Genomic DNA, 18,653 nt, shown 5'->3' with positions numbered 1-18,653 from the left:
ATTTTGTAACAAGTTAAAATAAATATTTTAAAATTTTAAAACAAAATATAAAATAAACTTAATATTATTAAAATGTTTAATAAAAATATCATTATAAAATTTATATAAAAGTTAAATTTGATCTCAATTTGGAGAGGATGAAATTAAAAATTAAAAAAAAATGGATTGAAATATAATTAAAATAACAAATATATGAACCAAATTGAGATTCAAACAATGACTTGACACGTGTCACCTTATTGACTTGACACGTGGCACAATATTGATGTGACACGTGGCATGAATAATTTTCAAAAATAAAAATTAAAAAAATTAAAAATAAATTAAAATAAATTAAAAAAAAATTAAAAAATTAAAAAAAATGAGAAGCTGACACGTGGCATATCCTTAACACCGTTAACACTATACTAACGGAATGAGTCTAATTTTTACACATTTTAAAAAATATGAACCTAATTGAGACTAAAAAAAATCTTATGACCTATTTGAGATTTTTCAACAAAAACATGAACCAATGGAGTATTTTAACCTTAAAATAATAACTTCAAAGAAAGTTGGAATGTACCAAAGAGAGTTAACTTTTTTGATTTTTCAAAATACCCTACAATTTATGCACTACACATGAAGTGAAAAGGTAAACGAGTAAAATGTTTTATAATATGATAGATGGGAAATTTTTTATTAAATGAATAATGTTATGTAATGATTTTCTATTCATGTATAGAATAAAGAGTTCAGTGATTAAAAGTCTAAAAGATGAAAAACAATAAAACTTACTCTACTAGATATACTTGAATGAAACTTACATTAGAGTTTCAATTCCTATTCCTATATATGTAAAACGTTGAACGCAGACTTAGTTTGATTTAAAGAACAATTGGGCCAAACTAGTAATAATTTGAACAAAAGAAAAGAATATACATATATTACAAGTATGACAGTGAAACTTGATGATTAATAAAAACAAGTTGATGATAAAAAAAGGGACTTGTTAATTTAGACTATTAATTTTGTTCATTATTATTTTACAAATGGATAATGAATGTTCTTTGTTGATTTTTTTAGTGTTATTTCTCTAATGTTATTTTTCTAATGTTATTTGTCTACTACACCTTTAAAATAAGCTAATCTTGATGTATTAATTTTTTTAATATATTTTAAAATATTAAAATTGTAACATTCAGTGGAAACTATTAAGTACAATATTAATATTATAATAAAGTAAAAAATAGATAGTTAAAATTATATAAAATATTAATATAGTTATAAAATAATAATCATATATATATATATATATAACTATTCTTAAACATAATCAAGATATAACTTTATTGAGCAATCTCAATATTGTCCATCAGAGAAGCATGCATCCTTAAGTGTGTCCTCCTCTAGTCACACAGTGAAGTGATCATTGCAAAAGAAAGTCAAACAACACATAAATCACAGGGTAAACTAATATAGAAAGAGAATTGTACATAAGAAAATAAATCATATCACTTTAGCATCAATATATTAACAATACATGATTATACACAAATAGTAGTTGACACTAAACTCAATTATCCCGATACATGTCATTGATATAGGATTCATCAAAGTGTGCACTTGTGATGGTTTCTAGACTCCGCAAAGTTCAAAGCCACATGGGGTTATCAGTCAACCACAAAAGATTAATCCCTTTCATGCTTAAGACCAAAGAACAAGTCCAATGGTTAAGATTTCTTGATACTCTCACTACATAACTTATTATACTCTATTTGAGTGTGAATGATTATTAGAGTTCAAAATACCTCCTTCTAGACATCTCATTTATCAATGCATACACTAATAATACCATCACTAAGAATTTCCCTTGAAATCCTCCAACTTCATCTTATATGCTTACCACAACAGATTCTATTCAATTCATCATAACAAGAACCATAAATATGCTTCATTTCAAACACAAAACACCCAAATACAACCAAACAATGAAAAACAGGCAAAATAAGACATATTTGACACTAACCGCCATTTGCCTTGTAAAAATGGGCGCCTAGTGCCAACATCTCAGCACTCAGCGCCATTTGTCTCATAAAAATGGGTGCCCAATGCTAGAATGTCAGTGCTCAACGCCATAAAGCTAAAATGCTCCCAGGTCTACAGTGGTCTCCAACGCTCAACGTCACATATCCAGCGCTCAACGCCAATCAACTTGTAAAAATTAGCGTTCAGCGACAACATTATGGGGCTCAACACTACATAAGATTTAAAAAAATGCAATTTAAGGTTTTTGGACAATTTGGACTTGTTTCATAACTCAAATTGGTACTCCTCCTTTAGGTATTGGTTTAAAAATTGTTAATCATAGGATTTGGTACCAATTTTATCAATGACTCAAATCCTAAATTTCCCCAGTTACCTCAAAATAATCAACCAATCATACATAATTCATCAAACAATTCACATACTAAAATCATTCATACTAACAGTAATCATTACCAAACTCAATCAACCACAAGCTTGCAAATATTAATGTTTATCAAACTTACACGCAAAGACAAAGACTAGTTTCCCTTACCTAGTGAAAAGCTCGTCTGACTCTAACAACACCAAAACCTTCCCCAAACCACGTGATACTCTATCTATACATAGAAATACTACAAAAATGATCAGATCATACCTTCATCACCATTGATCAAGAGAAAACCAAACAAAAGACTAAAGGAATACATGCAACCTCAAAGAGAGACACATGCAAGCAAGGATGATAAAAAATTACACAAAAGAAAAAGTTGAAAATCAACTTACTCAAATGGAAAAATTGATCGGATAAACTTGAAGATCTTGTTGCAAGGATCACACAAGCGGTCTCCGATCTTCAAACAAATGAACAAGAAATCAGGTAGCTTAGAGAGAGATTTTTAGAGAGATAAAATATTTTGAAATAAAAAGATCTCTTTATAAAATTTTTATTTATAATAAACATATCATTATTAAAATAATATGGTCTCGTTATTTTAAAACACTATTACTCGTAAAATACTATTTTTTGTTCTCAGAAAAATCATACGTCAATATATTTTAATAATACAATATATAGAAAATAACAACAATAAAAATTAGAAAATCCAAATTTAGTGTTTGCTGGTGCTATTGTGCAAGTTGCATTCTTAATGAACAACGAAGATGAAAAAGTTTCATATTTGTTCTTCCTTCCGAGATTTTAAAAAGTAAATGAAATTTTTGTTATGGCACATCAAATTCCAAACATGATGACATATTGAATCATCATGAACATGCATAGCACTTTAGTTTAACAGAGCAAACCATAACAATACTAGAATGATACATTTTTGTGCCAAAGGAGGAATAAAAAAAATAATGTTCTAAATTTGTGAGATTGATACAAACAATATATCTTATTTTAAAGAATTAAAAAAAAATTAACCCTTTAAAACTATATATCATTTATAAAAAGTAATATAAATTAGTCTAATGGATTATTACTACTTTAAATACAAAATAGGAAAAGAGGTAATAAATATTTATTAAACATTTCAATAAATACTTCAATGACATTAAATTGTATACTTATTATTATTATTTCTTAATTCTTTAATCATTACCATGAATATAATTATTAGAAAAATTGATATAAAATTTGTACATTAAAATGTTATGAAAATTTTTAATTATTACAAGAAAACCTCCTTCTCTTGAACCCTACTGTGGAGTGGGTAGAATGTAACTGTTTCTAAGTTATCATTAAATCAGAAATTGTGAAGAAGTCTATTTACAAAAAATTAAAGTGTAGTTATTATAAAATTTAAATAATTACTGGGCTTTCAAAGTTAAATCTATTTACAAAAACAATCTTTTCATCACAAAAACTATTTTAAAATAATTATGCACCAGTCCAAACCCATTACTATAAATTAACTTCTACTTCACTTCAGAAGTCAGATTTAAATTGAAACGATGTAAAGGCTTGAATTAAAAAATAGTCTAATAAATAGAATTTGTCTAAAATCTAACATAAGTCGGAAGAAAAAAAAAACTGAATCAGTTTCCCAATTGAATGCATTGAATTGGTTTCAAATTAGATTTAGACATTATCCGAAACACATACACAAACTCTACAGAACAGATTCAATTGCGATAAATAAAAAAAAAGGGGTAAGTACAGTGACAACTACCCTAATCAGTTCTAAAAATCTTGCATCAGCAGATAAGAAAATTCGCAAAGCATAACACAAACACTTAATTTTCATGCACCAAACCGTCATACTAATAATGAACACTCTTTGTTTATGTAAGTGCGTGAAACAATTCAAGAAAAAAAAACCACACACACTTTTCCTTTCCCGCATCAGATTCCGTGTATGCCAGAATAATCAACACCGTTTCAATTAATAGCATCTTTCTTCACACATTTAAATGAGGCATAACTGAAACTCCATAACCATCTTCTTCTTCCTTATTACAAGTGTTTTATCTGGGCGTTAAAAATGTGGCACGTGCGTTACTTGAATCAACTATGTATCATCAATGCTTAAACAGAGTCTAATTAATTGTACACATAACAATCATCTAATCAAACCAAAGAGCAGAAACAGAAATAAACAAAGTAAGATAATTAGATAAACCATGAAGATTTGTTCAGCAGAGAAGGAGTAATAATAAAACAGAGGAAACAAATGAAATGGTTGAAACTAAAAGCATGTACTTTGCATGAGAATGCATACATCAAGAGGATGACATACATACAACTTGCATGCATCAGAAAATTTTCCTTTTCCATCTGTCTCAGATTAAAAAAAAAAGAAAAAAAGAAAAAGAAAAGAGAGCGATGGAGGAGAAACTTCTCTCCCCGGTTTCGTTTTGTCTCGGGAGGAACAAAACGGGGAGAGCGAATGGGATCGTTCCACGTGTCCGATAGGACTCTCCCAGTGGTTTTCTAGCGTTAGATCACAAGTGCAAGAAACGGGCGAGTTGGGTGGGGTTCACCACGCCGGGGAGCTGGGTCCCACCACCCTTCAACAAACTCGCCACTTCGGCGTACCTTTCCCGCTCCTGCTCCGTCCGCTGGTACGGCGGCGGCGCCGCCGTAGGCTCTGCTTCTTCGCCGCCGTCCTCCGTCGACTTTCCTTTTGGTGGGGCCCAGGGCTGACCCAGTAGGGTGCCTTTGGTGAGGAACTCGTGGGCCAGGTAGCCCGCTAAGAGTTGGTTGGAGGGCTTGGGCTCCACGAAGACGGCTTTGCTGGTGGCGGTGATCGGGTCGACGGGCCTATCTGGCTTGAGTATTTTGGTGGTGGGTGGTGCGGGTATGGGCTTGGGCCTGTCAAATGGGTCATCTCTCTCTTTGCGCTTATTGGTAGGTGTCAACACACGACGTGGGGGGAGACGCATCGTTTTGGTATTCATGGCTTTCTATCCGCATGCCACGTCACTACCAAACCACCCTCAAAACAAAACTGACACAAATAGTTTTGTTTTCAAACAATAAAAAAAAAAGAAAAAAACAACGGTAATTATTTATCTATCTTCTGGTGAAAAGTGAGGGGTAAAAAGGTAAATTTTGAAAATACAGGGGGTAAAAGGATAAATTGACACAAAACGGATGGGGCACGCTATGGTGAAGACGATGTGATGGGAGAGAGAGACAGGGACGAGAGAAACTTGTGGCCGGAATCTGGCAATTATCAAGATTTAATAAAAACAAAATAAGAGATGAGGTAGAGAGAGAACAGAGAAGATGAGAGAGAAGGAAGAGAGAGAGAGAGAGCGAAAAAGAGAGAATGTAAGAGAAAAATGTGAGAAGAAGAGAATGCGCAGCGGGTCAGGGACTTCGTTATTTATAGTGCTTCTTCTCTCTAATTGCCCCTATGAAGTTCAGCTAATTACTAAAATACCTTGGTTGACCTAAATTACTCAATTACCCTCCCGTTTTATAATTATCTTCCCAAAATGAAGATGGAAAATTTTCCCCTTTTAAGCTTTTTCTCATGCGCCGAGGATTGGTTCAGATTGCATTTGCTTCCTTCCACCGCGGCGGACGGCGATTGGTTGAACGGGAGGGGGTAATTAATTATTCGTTCTGTTTATTTTATTAATTTTCTGGTAATTATTTAATTCTTGGAGTGGTTTGATTATATGATTGGGTTTGGGTCTCAAGCATGCCATTGCTATTCTGTGGAATTGCATGAGATACGAAGAAGGTGAAGAGTTGTCTCATTGAAATTGTTTTGTTTTGCTCGATTTTGCAGTAAGGCCTATTCAAGCTTTATTCACTTGAATGTTTATATTAAAAATACATTATTACCACTGGTGATGATAGGGTCTGAAAAATGAATTCCCCCAAATATTGCTTCAGACACGTAGGTTTATTTTGGTGACTATCTTATAAAGTTCTTCTTTCTGTTAATTAAATAGAATGTTGAAATGCAGAGAGATATGTATTTAATCTTAAAAATTGGAGAAATTGTGACTGATTTTAACCTTAAATTTTGTTCTGCCAGGTTTCCTGGTTCATCCACTATGATGGCAGGCACCATATTCTGCAAATAAGGAAATTAGTAATTGAGTTTTAATCCCAGAGTAAGTAATTTCATGAACAGTCCTTGGATATGATTATTTGCCATGAAGCTGCTCAAGTTTAAGTAGCAGATAATTTTCTGGAGAAATTTTGTTTTTATGCTGATCAATATTCAACTGTTACGACTTCTATATCTTACCCTGTTTCACTTTCCTGCACTACTTTAGTATAAATTTCTGTTTTTATTAAAAGAATGCCTTTTTTTCTTGTTTTGCCATGTTAATTAGTCTTCGCGTCATATTCATTCTAAAGTGATTTTTTTAGTTATAATCAATTTAAATATATACTTTACTTGTGTTTAGCAATTTTACATTAAATAAATTAAAATAAAGGTTATCTTATAACTCTAAAATAAGCAAATCTATATTTGAATATAACTTTTAATCACTATCTAAACGCGTTTAAGTAAAATGCTATTCAGCCCAAGACGCGTAGCCATACACATTTCCTTCACCCATTGGAAACTAAATTTAATGAAAATTATAAAATAACATGATAAACTTGTTTTAAACATAGTGTTCTTTCTTTCTTTTTATTTTTCTGGAAATAATCTGAATGCTTATTAAAACGCAAGTTAACATGTTGATGATACCACTAAGATTAAAAATTAGAGCTTAAGTTTGAAGCATTACCTGTATGAGAATTTTGACTTATCGTATATAATTTTGATAGTGAACTTCTTTAACCAGTATTAGAATTTTCGTATTAGTCAATTATTTAAAACTCAGATTGTGTAAGTCAACTCCTTTATTTACTAGGTGGGCAATGTATAATTAGGTTAAACTGTTAATAAAATACTAATTTAAGTTTATGTAAATAATGATAGACTCGTGTTGTTTAATCAAAGTGATTAGGATTTGATTCTTAATTTTTGAAAAGTGACTAAATGCTCCTTCCTAATGAACAAAACAAATGTTAATAAGGTTATTCCTTTGATGAATCCATTTTCTTATTATAATAATCATATAAAAGTTTAGATCTAATCCTTTATACAAACTAGTCTCGAGTATTACCACCAATAGTTCATAGCCCAATAATCTTCATAAACGTGTAGAGTTCATATTGTATTCAAATTTTCTTGCTATTGCAGTTACTTTTTTTGGTTAAGGCACTCCTAACCTTTTTATTGTTGAATCTTTTGTTGCTATTGACATTTACGTTTTTAGTTTCAGTAATTCTTTTTTTCCAAAAACATGAACGATTTGAAAATCCTTGAGAATTTTTTATTAAAATTTCTTTTCTTATAGAAAAAATAATTGTTATAAATCTCCACATATAAAAGAAAATGTCAATATTTGTTTATTTCTTAGTAGAACTATTATAATTAAATAGAAAAGACTACATTGTTGCATTAACAAATATTAAGAAATTTCATTGAATAATTTGTTTATATGTAAATGCGATTAAGTTAAACAAATAAAATTAGCAAATGAATAATGTTATATAATACTATATTCTGATGTATGATATGGTTCGGTTAATGATTAAGATGATAAATGGAAAACTTTTACTATATATAAAGAGACAACAAAGATACTAAAGATGTCTTTTCTCTTTGAAAAACAAGTAGTATTTGGATGAGGAAGATTTATTTTTATAAATAATTTGAAGTGTTTTGTAATAATACGTTATTTGGATAAATAGTTTAAAAAATTAAAATTTAATTAATATCAATTCAACACTTTACCAAATTCTGAGTAAATACAATAAACCAATTTCAATTATATTTTTAAAATTTTGAAATTCAATTACGTTGTTATAATACATATATAACGTATAATAAGTAATGTAAATTTTTATACATGTCAATCATTTTATGAAGCATGTGTAGACGATAGACCATTGAATTTATTCCCTACTATCTCCGGTGGTTTGTTATGCTGAAAAGATATTTATAAAATAATAATAATAATAATAATAATAATAATAATAATAATAATAATAATAAAATACCACAAAGTTAAGCAATTGACGTGGTAGAAAAATGACAACTCAAAAGGGATAAAGCAAGCATATGAGTTATGAAAACATCTCAAATAAACTTCTAAAAGAAAAGACATGTTAATCTGAGTTCTATAATTATAAGGAAGCACAAATCAACACTGCTGAAAACTTGTTAAACTATTGGACGATTTGTTCTTATATATAAAACTTGTAACAGCTTAAGTCAAACTAAACAAGAAAAACTTCTACTTATTATAATACAAATCTTATTTCTAATTTTCAAACTCAACCTAATTTATAAACGTTACAATGGTGAGAAAAAGATACATATGATCTTAAACTCAAACTCACTGTTTGATTGAGATTTGATTAATGACATTCATGGTACCTGATTTACTTTTGTAATATTTTTTTTCTTCATTAATTATTATGTTAGAAATAAAACTGGTAATATTGACTTTGATATAACTACGAGATCAAGTACTTGCTCAAAGTTATAACTTTAATTAGAGTTCAACTATTTTTCTTTAAAAATGTAGAATTAAGTGTGAAAAGCTTGAATCTTGAAAACAAGTATTTTACTTTGGAAACATGAATATATTTGTTATTCTCAAGCCAACTTTTCCGAAATCGAAGGAACACTCTTTTAGTTGTCAATTTTGAGTATTAAAATATCTATTTCTGTTACCTTTCAAAATTAGTTTTATAAATATATTATATTTTTTTCTTAAAGATAGGAAATAGAAAAAAACAGTTTATATATATGAAAATATACTTTACCAAACATTAGAAACGAGATTGAGGTTTTCCTTTTACGATACAAAAGTAAGAAACCTTTTCCTTCTTCTTTTCCACTTTTTGGGCATTGAGAGTCTGCAGTTCCAACTCCTTCCACGAGTGCATGAGGGTAGGAGGTGTTGTGTTAACCTTGGGGAGCGATCTGTGTTAATCGGTTGCACCTCGGCCATGCCGGAATTTCGCTTTCAGGGTAGTGGTTCTTCCATGACACAACTATCTTGATTTCTGTCTTGATAATTTGTTATATTGCTAACAATCTGCTATTTTGATTTCTCTATTTTGCTAAAAATCTGAAAGTGAAACCCTATTCCTTTTCAAAATTCTTCAACGATGGTTGTTGCGTCTGGTTCTGTTCTCAAATCACTGCCCGATCTCTCCAAGCTTGAACCTTTAGATGGAATCAACTACAAACGTTGGTCCCAAAAGCCTTTAATCTTCTTCGAACGGCTTGAGGTTGATTATGTTCTGTTCACTCTTGTTCCCGATAATGATCTCGTTGTTCTTGCTACTCCAACAGTCACACCTTCAACGGAAAAAACGAGAAAAGATGATGAGGAGTCAAAGGCAAAATATGTGAAGGATAATAAAGTTGTCAGGGGTCATCTTCTCAATCACGTGACCAATGCTCTCTTTGATATTTTTGTTGAACAGAAATACGCAAAGGAAATATGGGATAACTTGGAATCAAGGTATGGTGTCGATGATGTTGGAAGGAAAAAATACGTGGTGGGAAAATGGATGGAGTTCTAGATGGTAGATGACAAGCCTATAATAGAGTAGATTCACGAGTATGAGAACTTGGTTGCAGATGTGCTAAGAGAAGGCATGAAAATGTGTGATGTCTTGTAGGCTAATGTTTTGTTGGAAAAATTTCCACCTTCATGGATGATTACAAGAACCATCTGAAACACAAAAAGAAGGACTTGTCTTTACAGGAGTTGATAAGTCACATGAAAACTGAGGAGGCTAATCGTTTGAAAGATAAGAAAAATTTTGTTTCTTCTATTTTTGTTAAAGTTAACTTGGTTGAACCTTCTTTTGCCTATAAAGACAGGTACAAAGCCAAAGGAAAGAAATTCAAAAACAACAGATATCACAAACACCCCAAAGGTGATAAAGGGAAGAATCACAATGGCAAAGTGATACTCTGTTTTGAATGTGGAAAACCAGGCCACAAGTCATACCAGTGTTGGAACATGAAGGATAAGAAACCTATTAGTAAGCCCAATAACGTTGCACCACAAGCCAATGTTGTTGAAAAGGAAGATATAATTGTTGTTGTGGTGGTAGAAGCAAACCTGTTGGAAAACAAGGTAGATTGGTTGCTAGACACTGGTGCCACCAGACATATTTGCTCCAACAAGGCTCTTTTCCAAGAATTTTATGATGCAGTAAATGGTGAACATGTCTTTATGGGCAATTCATCCACAATTATGGTGCTTGGTAAAGGAAAAATATTCCTAAAACTTACCTCTGGAAAAACTTTAGCTTTGAATGATGTGTTGTATGTTCCCTCCCTTCGTAGGAACCTAGTTTCTAGTAGTTTGCTTAATAAGGTTGGTTTGAAACTTGTGTTTGAGGGTGATAAAGTGATTTTAGCAAAAAATGGGGATTTTGTGGGTAAGGGATACTTGTCTGATAAGCTGTTTATTCTGAACTATGTTCCTATTATTGCTAATGAAAGTACCTTTAGTTGTGCTTATATTGTTGAACTGTTAGCTTATGGCATGGTAGGTTAGGCCATGTAAATTTTGGGTCCATCAAAAGATTGAAAATATGCATCTTATAAATACGTCTAATGAAAATGAGTATTCTAAATGTACGGTTTGTGTTGAAGCAAAATTTACAAAGAAACCTTTTAAACAAGTCACTTCCAGAAGCACTGAATTGCTTGAATTGGTACGTTCTTACTTGGCTGAATTTAAAAATACAATGAGTAAAGGTGGCAAAAAATATTATATAACTTTTGTTGACGACTTTTCCAGATATACTAAGATTTATTTTTTTAAAGTCAAAAGATGAGATTGCTCAAATCTTTTTAAAGTATAAAGCTAAAGTAGAAAATCAATTGGATAAAAAGATTAAAAGACTTAGGTCTGATAGAGGTGGTGAATATAATACAAATTATATTAAGGAGTATTGTGATGAAAATGGTATTATACATGAATCTTTTGCCCCTTATACACTTGAACAAAATGACATAGCTGAACAGAAAAATAGGACACTGAAAGAAATGATGAATGCTATGTTATTAAGTTTTGGGATGCCTGATGACATGTGGGGTGAAGCTGTTTTGTCTGCATGCTATATTCTGAACAAAGTTCCTCATAAGAAACTAGATAAAACTCCTTATGAACTATGGAAAGGTTTTTCACCCAACTTAAATTATTTAATGGTTCGGGGGTGCTTCGCTAAAGTTGCATATTCAAAATTTAGAAAACCTAACATTGGACCTAAAACCTTTGATTGTGCATTCATTGGCTATGCTCAAAATAGTGTTGCATACAGATTCGTGTTTGAATGATAATTTTATTTATGAATCTAGAGATGTTGAATTCTTTGAACTTGTGTTTCCTCTTAATAAAACGATAACTGAAAATGTTGCTTTGTCAAGGGTTGATATGGTAAATGAATCTACTTCTACTGATCATGTGAATGAACTTAGAAGGAGTAAGAGGAAGAGAACTAAGAATATCTTTGGGCCTGATTTTTTGACTGCGTTTATTGTTGAAAAACCTCATAAAATCAATGAGCAATTTGTTTCTATATTTTTGATTGGTGATGATCCTAAAACCTATAAAGAGGCATTAAGCTCTATAGATTCTAGCTTTTGGAAAGAAGCAATTAAAAGTGAATTAGACTCTATTATGATGAACCACACTTGGGATTTGGTTGATTTACCTAAAGGTAGTAAACCTATTAAGTGTAAATGGATCTTCAAAAAAAAAAAAAAGATTAGATGGGTCTATAGAAAAATTCAAGCCTAGACTAGTGGTAGTGGGATATACACAAAAGGAAGGTATTTATTATTTTGACACTTATTCTCCTATGACCTAAAATTGCTACTATTAGATCTTTGATTGCTCTTTCAGCTATTCGAGGTTTGATAATTCATCAAATGGATGTAAAAATGGCTTTCCTTAATGGAGACTTGGAGGAAGAAATTTACATGGACCAACCAGAGGGATTTGTAGTTGCTGGACAAGAGGCCAATGTATGCAAGCTTATAAAATCTCTCTACGACCTTAAACAGGCACCCAAACAATGGTATGAAAAATTTGATCGTACTTTAGTAAACAATGGGTATGTTGTGAATGCCTCTAATTCATGTGTTTACTCTAAATTGTTTGGTTCTAATTGTGTGATTATATGTTTGTATGTTGATGACATGCTCATTTTCGGCTTTAACTTGGAAGTAATAAATGATACCAAGACGTTTCTAATTGCTCACTTTGAGATGAAAGATTTAGGTGAGGCAAATGTTATTCTTGGTGTCAAAATAAGGAAAACTGAATTTGGCTTTTCATTATGTCAATCATACTACATTGAAAAGATACTTAAGAAATTTGATTGTTTTGATACAATGCCTGTAAGAACTCCTTATGACCCTAGCATGAGTCTTAAAAGAAACAATGGTGATAGTGTTTCATAAGCTGAATATGCTAAAATTATAGGAAGTGTTATGTATCTCATGAACTACACAAGACCTGATATTGCTTATGTTGTAAGTAGACTAAGTAGATACACTCATAATCCTAATAGTGAACATTGGAACACACTTCATCAATTGTTAAAATACCTTAATGGAACTATGAATTTATGTCTGCATTTTAACAATTTTCCTACTGTTTTAGAAGGTTATTGTGATGCAAACTGGGTGACAGATAATAATGAAGTGAGTTCTACTAGTGGATATGTGTTCACTTTAGGGGGAGGAGCTGTTTCATGGAAATCTTCCAAACAGACCTGTATTGCTCGTTCCACTATGGAATCTGAATTCATCGCTCTTGAGCTAGCAGGTCAAGAAGCTGAATGGTTGAAAAACTTGTTAGGTGATATTCAATTATGTGGTCTTCTGTACCAATATCATTGCATTGTGATTCACAAGCTACTATTGGAGTTGCCAAAAATTATGTATATAACGACAAAAGAAGACATATTCGTATAAGGCATGGTGTAGTTAAACAACTTTTGAAGAATGGAATAATTTGTCTAGAGTTTGTGAGATCAGAAAGAAACCTAGCAGATCCTTTAACAAATGGATTGAGTAGGAGAGTCATTCAAGAGACTTCTCAAGGGATGGTACTTAAGCCTTTGGCTTGAAAATATTGTGATGCACTACAGTCCATCCTTGTACCTATGGTAGTGCTTAAATCCATAACTCTATGTGTTGAGTGGTCCTCAATAGGACTTGATGAATGATTGTGATATGAGTCTAAAGGACTTAATAACTTTATAGCTCTATTTGTTGAGTGGTCTATTGTGATAGACTTGATAAAGTTATTGTTTAGATGAGTTTGAAGGTGGGCCGCCTTCCATGAAAGAATACAAAATTTACTTTCTAGAGCACTCATGGAACCAAGGAATATGCGCATGGCCTTTAATAGCGCTTGTATTGTATCGAGGAATAATAGACATCAATGAATTGATACGTGTTATGGGGGTCTCAACCTAAGCCTTTGAAAGTTCAAGAATTATTTCACTTTCATTAGCTATATATTTACCTCATTTCACTATACATTAATTCAATCGAAAGATATTAATGTTTAAGTAACTTAGTTCCTTCTGCTTGCCCAGGAATGTATTTTTAAACATATAGTCATATGTGGGGGATTGTTGGGAATATGACTATATTTGTTATACTTAAGCCAACTTTTCCGAAACTAAAGGGAGCACTCTTTTAGTTGTCAGTTTTCATTATAAAAATATCTCTTTCTATTACCTTTCAAAATCAATTTTATAAATATATTATATTTTTCCTTAAAGATAGGAAATAAAAAAAAGCAGTTTATATATATATATATATATATATATATATATATATATATATATGGAAATATACTTTACCAAACAGCAGAAACAAGATTGGGGTTTTCCTTTTATGAGACAAAAGTAAGAAACCTTTTCCTTCTTCTTTTTCACTTTCTAGGCATGTAGAGTCTGCAATTCCAACTCCTTCCACGAGCGCGCACGAGGGTAGGAGGTGTTATGTTAACCTTGGGGAGCGAACGACGTTAATCGGTTTCACTTTCAAGGCAGTGCTTCTTTCACGACACAACTGTCTTGATTTTTGTCTTGATAATTTGTTGTATTGCTAACAGTCTGCTGTTTTGATTTCTCTATTTTGCTAACATTTTATATATATATTATGTAGTTTTCATATTCTTCATTTTTATTTTTATTTTTTAACTTATTTTCTTCTTACAAAAGTAATAAATTATGTTCATTGTACATTTTTTTATTTTATATTTTCAGCTCATTTAACATTTGCTAATTGTTTTGATTATATTTTTTGTTATAAATGTTTTTTAGATACTGATTACATTAGATTCTATATTTAAAAGCCTTCAAAATTTATACATGTTTTTATGGATTTGGAGTTTTATGTAGGAATGACAATCACATGAGATGGGTTCCGTTTCATTCTTCCATTCCATCTTTAAAGTAAAAATTTACCTTCATATTCAACGAGTATAAAATTGTTGTTTTATCTTCATTCCCATTGAATAATGGATATACAAGTACCTGCATTTGTATTTAGTTTCTTATTTTTCAAAATATTAATTAACATAGATTTTAAATACCATGAAAGATAATTTGTTGTTATGAAGATAATGGTGTTAGTACTTATAAATTTTGATCTCTAGATTCTTTTTTCAAATTAATATAGGTAATATACGATCAAAAGAAAGAAGAACAAATGAAGTAAAGTTGACGAAGTTAAACAATGTTTTTAAAACATTTTTTATCTTAAATTTGGCAAGTTACATAAGGAATTGGAGTTTATCAAAGGAATATAGGTTCTTTTCACCTAATGAATTAGGGTTTTGGGTAAATTTATGATTGATGTTAATGTTGAAAGCCAAAGTAGATGTTTAGTTAAGTCTAACCCTAACAATTTACTCCTTTTGCAAAAACTCAACCTATTAGTTTACTAATTTTTCATAACACAAGACAGAACAACACTGGAAATAACTTTGGACAAAAACGTTGGTCCCAGACAACGGCGCCAAATTTGATCAAGATCATACCCCGACCAAATAGAACAATTTAAATGTAGTACTTAGGAAGTGATCCTAAGGTCGTCTCCCAATGACCAATATTATCAATCAAAGATTCTCAATGCAACACAAAGGGGGGTGGCAGATTCAATACATAATTCAAATCGTAATTGCAAATTCATAAAATAGTGAACAAAAACAATATTGATTCCTTGATCCAATTGAAATTCCACCAATCACATGTCACGAAATTACTTGGTTATGTTAACTCTCATAAAACTCATGATCATGCAACTAAGCGAAGCTTAAAAACGAGTTCATCATGCAATTAAGCAAAACATACATCATTCAACTTCTATTGCACAAATTAAGCTATTGTGATACAACCCACACTCATTGAGCATGAACAAAGGTTGATGTGAAATGCACAACAGAAATGTGAAATTGTGATTAAGCATCTACCAATTTTGCATTCCTTCCAAAGACAATGAAGAGTAAACAAAATTGAAATTGAAATACGAATCAACAACCTCAAGGTTTCATTTCAATTTCTTCAAGGAATCAATACAAGCATATTAGCTAGACATGGAATCCAAAATACAAATCAAGGGAAAACAAAAATGTATCATTCAATTGAAGAAATGTTGTAGAAATGTTAACCAATGACAAAGCATAACATGAAAACGTGAACTAAGCAAGAAAAATGAAAACCCAAGGTTGGGTGTTGTTCCAAAGTGAAAACAAAACTGAATAAGCTTCAAAGAGAGACTAATTCAAATTTTCACTGAAAGTTGAAGGACCAAAAACATTTTAACCCTAAAATAAATTGTAAAAATGAAACATTCGATGGTGAGCCAACCCACTAACTCACCAACATGTTACAAGTTGAGTCAAATTACAAAATTTCTAGCTCACCAAAAAGTGAGTCGAGTTGAATTGTCCCTTTTAGCTCAAGCCGTCGTGTGTAAATCCCTATGAGTCAAGTTAACTCACTTTGACACCCCTAGGTATTGGATTGAACTAGTATGGTTGGTATAGCATAAATATGCATATTTGCGTTTTCTACAAAATTATGCAAACTTATTGGGCAAGAGATTGTATCACTAGGCAACGTCAGAGTTAGAGAGTCACTGATTTGATATAGTCGTTGGGTGAGGATATTCTCACCGAGCAACTCTAAAATCAGAGAGTTCACTGATTTGATTGTCTAAACAAAAATATTATTATTTTAGTTGAAAATATGTTTTAGTAGCTTATTATATTTTGTCTAAATTATTTATACTAATGGTGGTAAGAATGTAATATATATATATATATATATATATATATATATATATATATATATATATATATATATATATATATAAACCCTCATGAATATAAAAAGTAAGGTTTAGTCACATGGAAGGTTCCATTTTCGTTAAAAAATTTTAATTGGGTACTCTAGTTTTAAGTCGTTCCAATTGGGTCTTATTTTGAAATTTTTTTTCAAATACCAAATAATAAATACAGGGACCAAATCGAGATTTTTCACATAAACAATTGACACGTGACAGAACCATAATTTAACACATGGCAGATTTTATTTTTTGTTTTAATTAATTTTGTTAATTAAAAATATAAAAAAAAAATAAAAAAACAAGTTGACAGATAGAAAAATCCTAATTTGACACATATAAGTTATTTTTTTAAAGTAAAAAAATCATGAATTAACAAGTGACACAAAATTAACGTCACAATAATACCCTAATAGAAAATAATCAAATTAAAATAAATTTTCAAAAATAATACCTAATTGAAACGACTTAAAACCGAAAATCCAATTAAAATGTTTTAAGGTGATCTTCCTATGATTAAAACTAAAAGCAAATAATTTTTTATCTGTAACTAAAACAAAGTAGGTTTATATTTATGAAGAAATTTTAAAAATATATCGAATCCTCGACTAAAAAGAATTTATTCCATATTTAAGTAATTATATTTAAATAAACTATAAATAAGGTCTTGTTATAGTTTGTTTTTCATCTTCTTTCTATTTATTTTCAATGTGCATTAATCATATTCGGAGGGGAGTTATGGGTACCCTACCTAGGTCTAGGGTGTGACATAGGCCAATAATTTTGGGTACCCTGCCTTGTGCTTGGCCATGTTTTGGTATACACAAAAACATATTTAATTATATAAAAAAAATCAAATGTTTTAATTAATTAATTGATATTTTAAGTAGATAAACTGACACCATGTCTCTAATCTATTGGATTGGTGACCAAAAGAGATGGGTTAAAGTGGATAATCACTTTCATTATTCTACAATCACAGTCAATATTATGTTAAAATACAATTATAATTATAATTTTTCTGATTAAATCTATTGTTTTGAGATAAACCATGTTAGAAAAATATATTTTCTCCAAAATTTATTTTGAAAAGGTAGTTAGAACATGCCAAGCCACAAGAGGAAAAGTTAGTTTTATATATTTAAAATGCTACTAGTATTATGTTAATTTTGTTTTCTATTAGTTTATACCACTGCGACTTAACTAATTTATTTTGGAAATTCTTTTTATAGTAAAGTGAGGCGGTGGTTGAGGTCATGGACTTAGATTAGATATTTTATTTTGACCGGCACTCACGTAACCAAATTCAAAATTCATATAAGAAATTCTCTGACTTTCGTTTCTATTTTAAAAATTCTCTAGGATGGTAATTAATAAATCTAATGTGAATTATAAAAAAAATAGCTGCTAATTAATTGCGCCAAAGCTACTGGTCATTCAGTGCAAGTTTGATTTTTATATGGAATAATAAACTTTTTGTTTTTCAGTTTTCATTCATGTATCAATCTATACGCTTTTCTAATCCAGTTAAAGTGACATTTATTTTAAATTTTAATCGACTTAATTTTACAATATTTTCTTAAAATTTTGATAGTTTAAACCTCAATTATCTAATTGACTTAAACTTTTGGTATACTAAACGGTTTTTTTAAAGTTTTTTTATATTTTCTTTTTAAGCTTTTGGTAGATTTAAACTTTCTAATTAAAATCCCAACACACGCCTTTCCATCATCGTCATCATCACTATCTTTTCAACGTGACAAATCAATCTACATA

The 18,653-nt window shown here is 30.6% G+C and overlaps 1 protein-coding gene across 1 annotated transcript; it reads right to left on the bottom strand.

The window, feature by feature from the left end:
* Nucleotides 1-4,601: 4,601 nt before the first annotated feature.
* On the bottom strand, nucleotides 4,602-5,805 carry LOC114192507 (uncharacterized). The gene has a single exon (XM_028082249.2). The coding sequence runs from the start codon at nucleotides 5,404-5,406 to the stop codon at nucleotides 4,951-4,953; it is 456 nt and encodes a 151-aa protein (XP_027938050.2). The 5' UTR covers nucleotides 5,407-5,805; the 3' UTR covers nucleotides 4,602-4,950.
* Nucleotides 5,806-18,653: the final 12,848 nt, after the last annotated feature.

The sequence above is a fragment of the Vigna unguiculata genome, chromosome 7 (assembly GCF_037176805.1).
Source record: "Vigna unguiculata cultivar grain cowpea cultivar isolate G323 ecotype 2 chromosome 7, ASM3717680v1, whole genome shotgun sequence".
NCBI lineage: Eukaryota > Viridiplantae > Streptophyta > Magnoliopsida > Fabales > Fabaceae > Vigna > Vigna unguiculata.
Note: the sequence above shows the minus strand (reverse complement) of the source record. Positions and strands in the feature narration are given on the sequence as shown.

Bases quoted from the DNA above. Each gene is read 5' to 3' on its own strand.
- LOC114192507 (XM_028082249.2), bottom strand. From the start codon at position 5,406: ATGAATACCAAAACGATGCGTCTCCCCCCACGTCGTGTGTTGACACCT.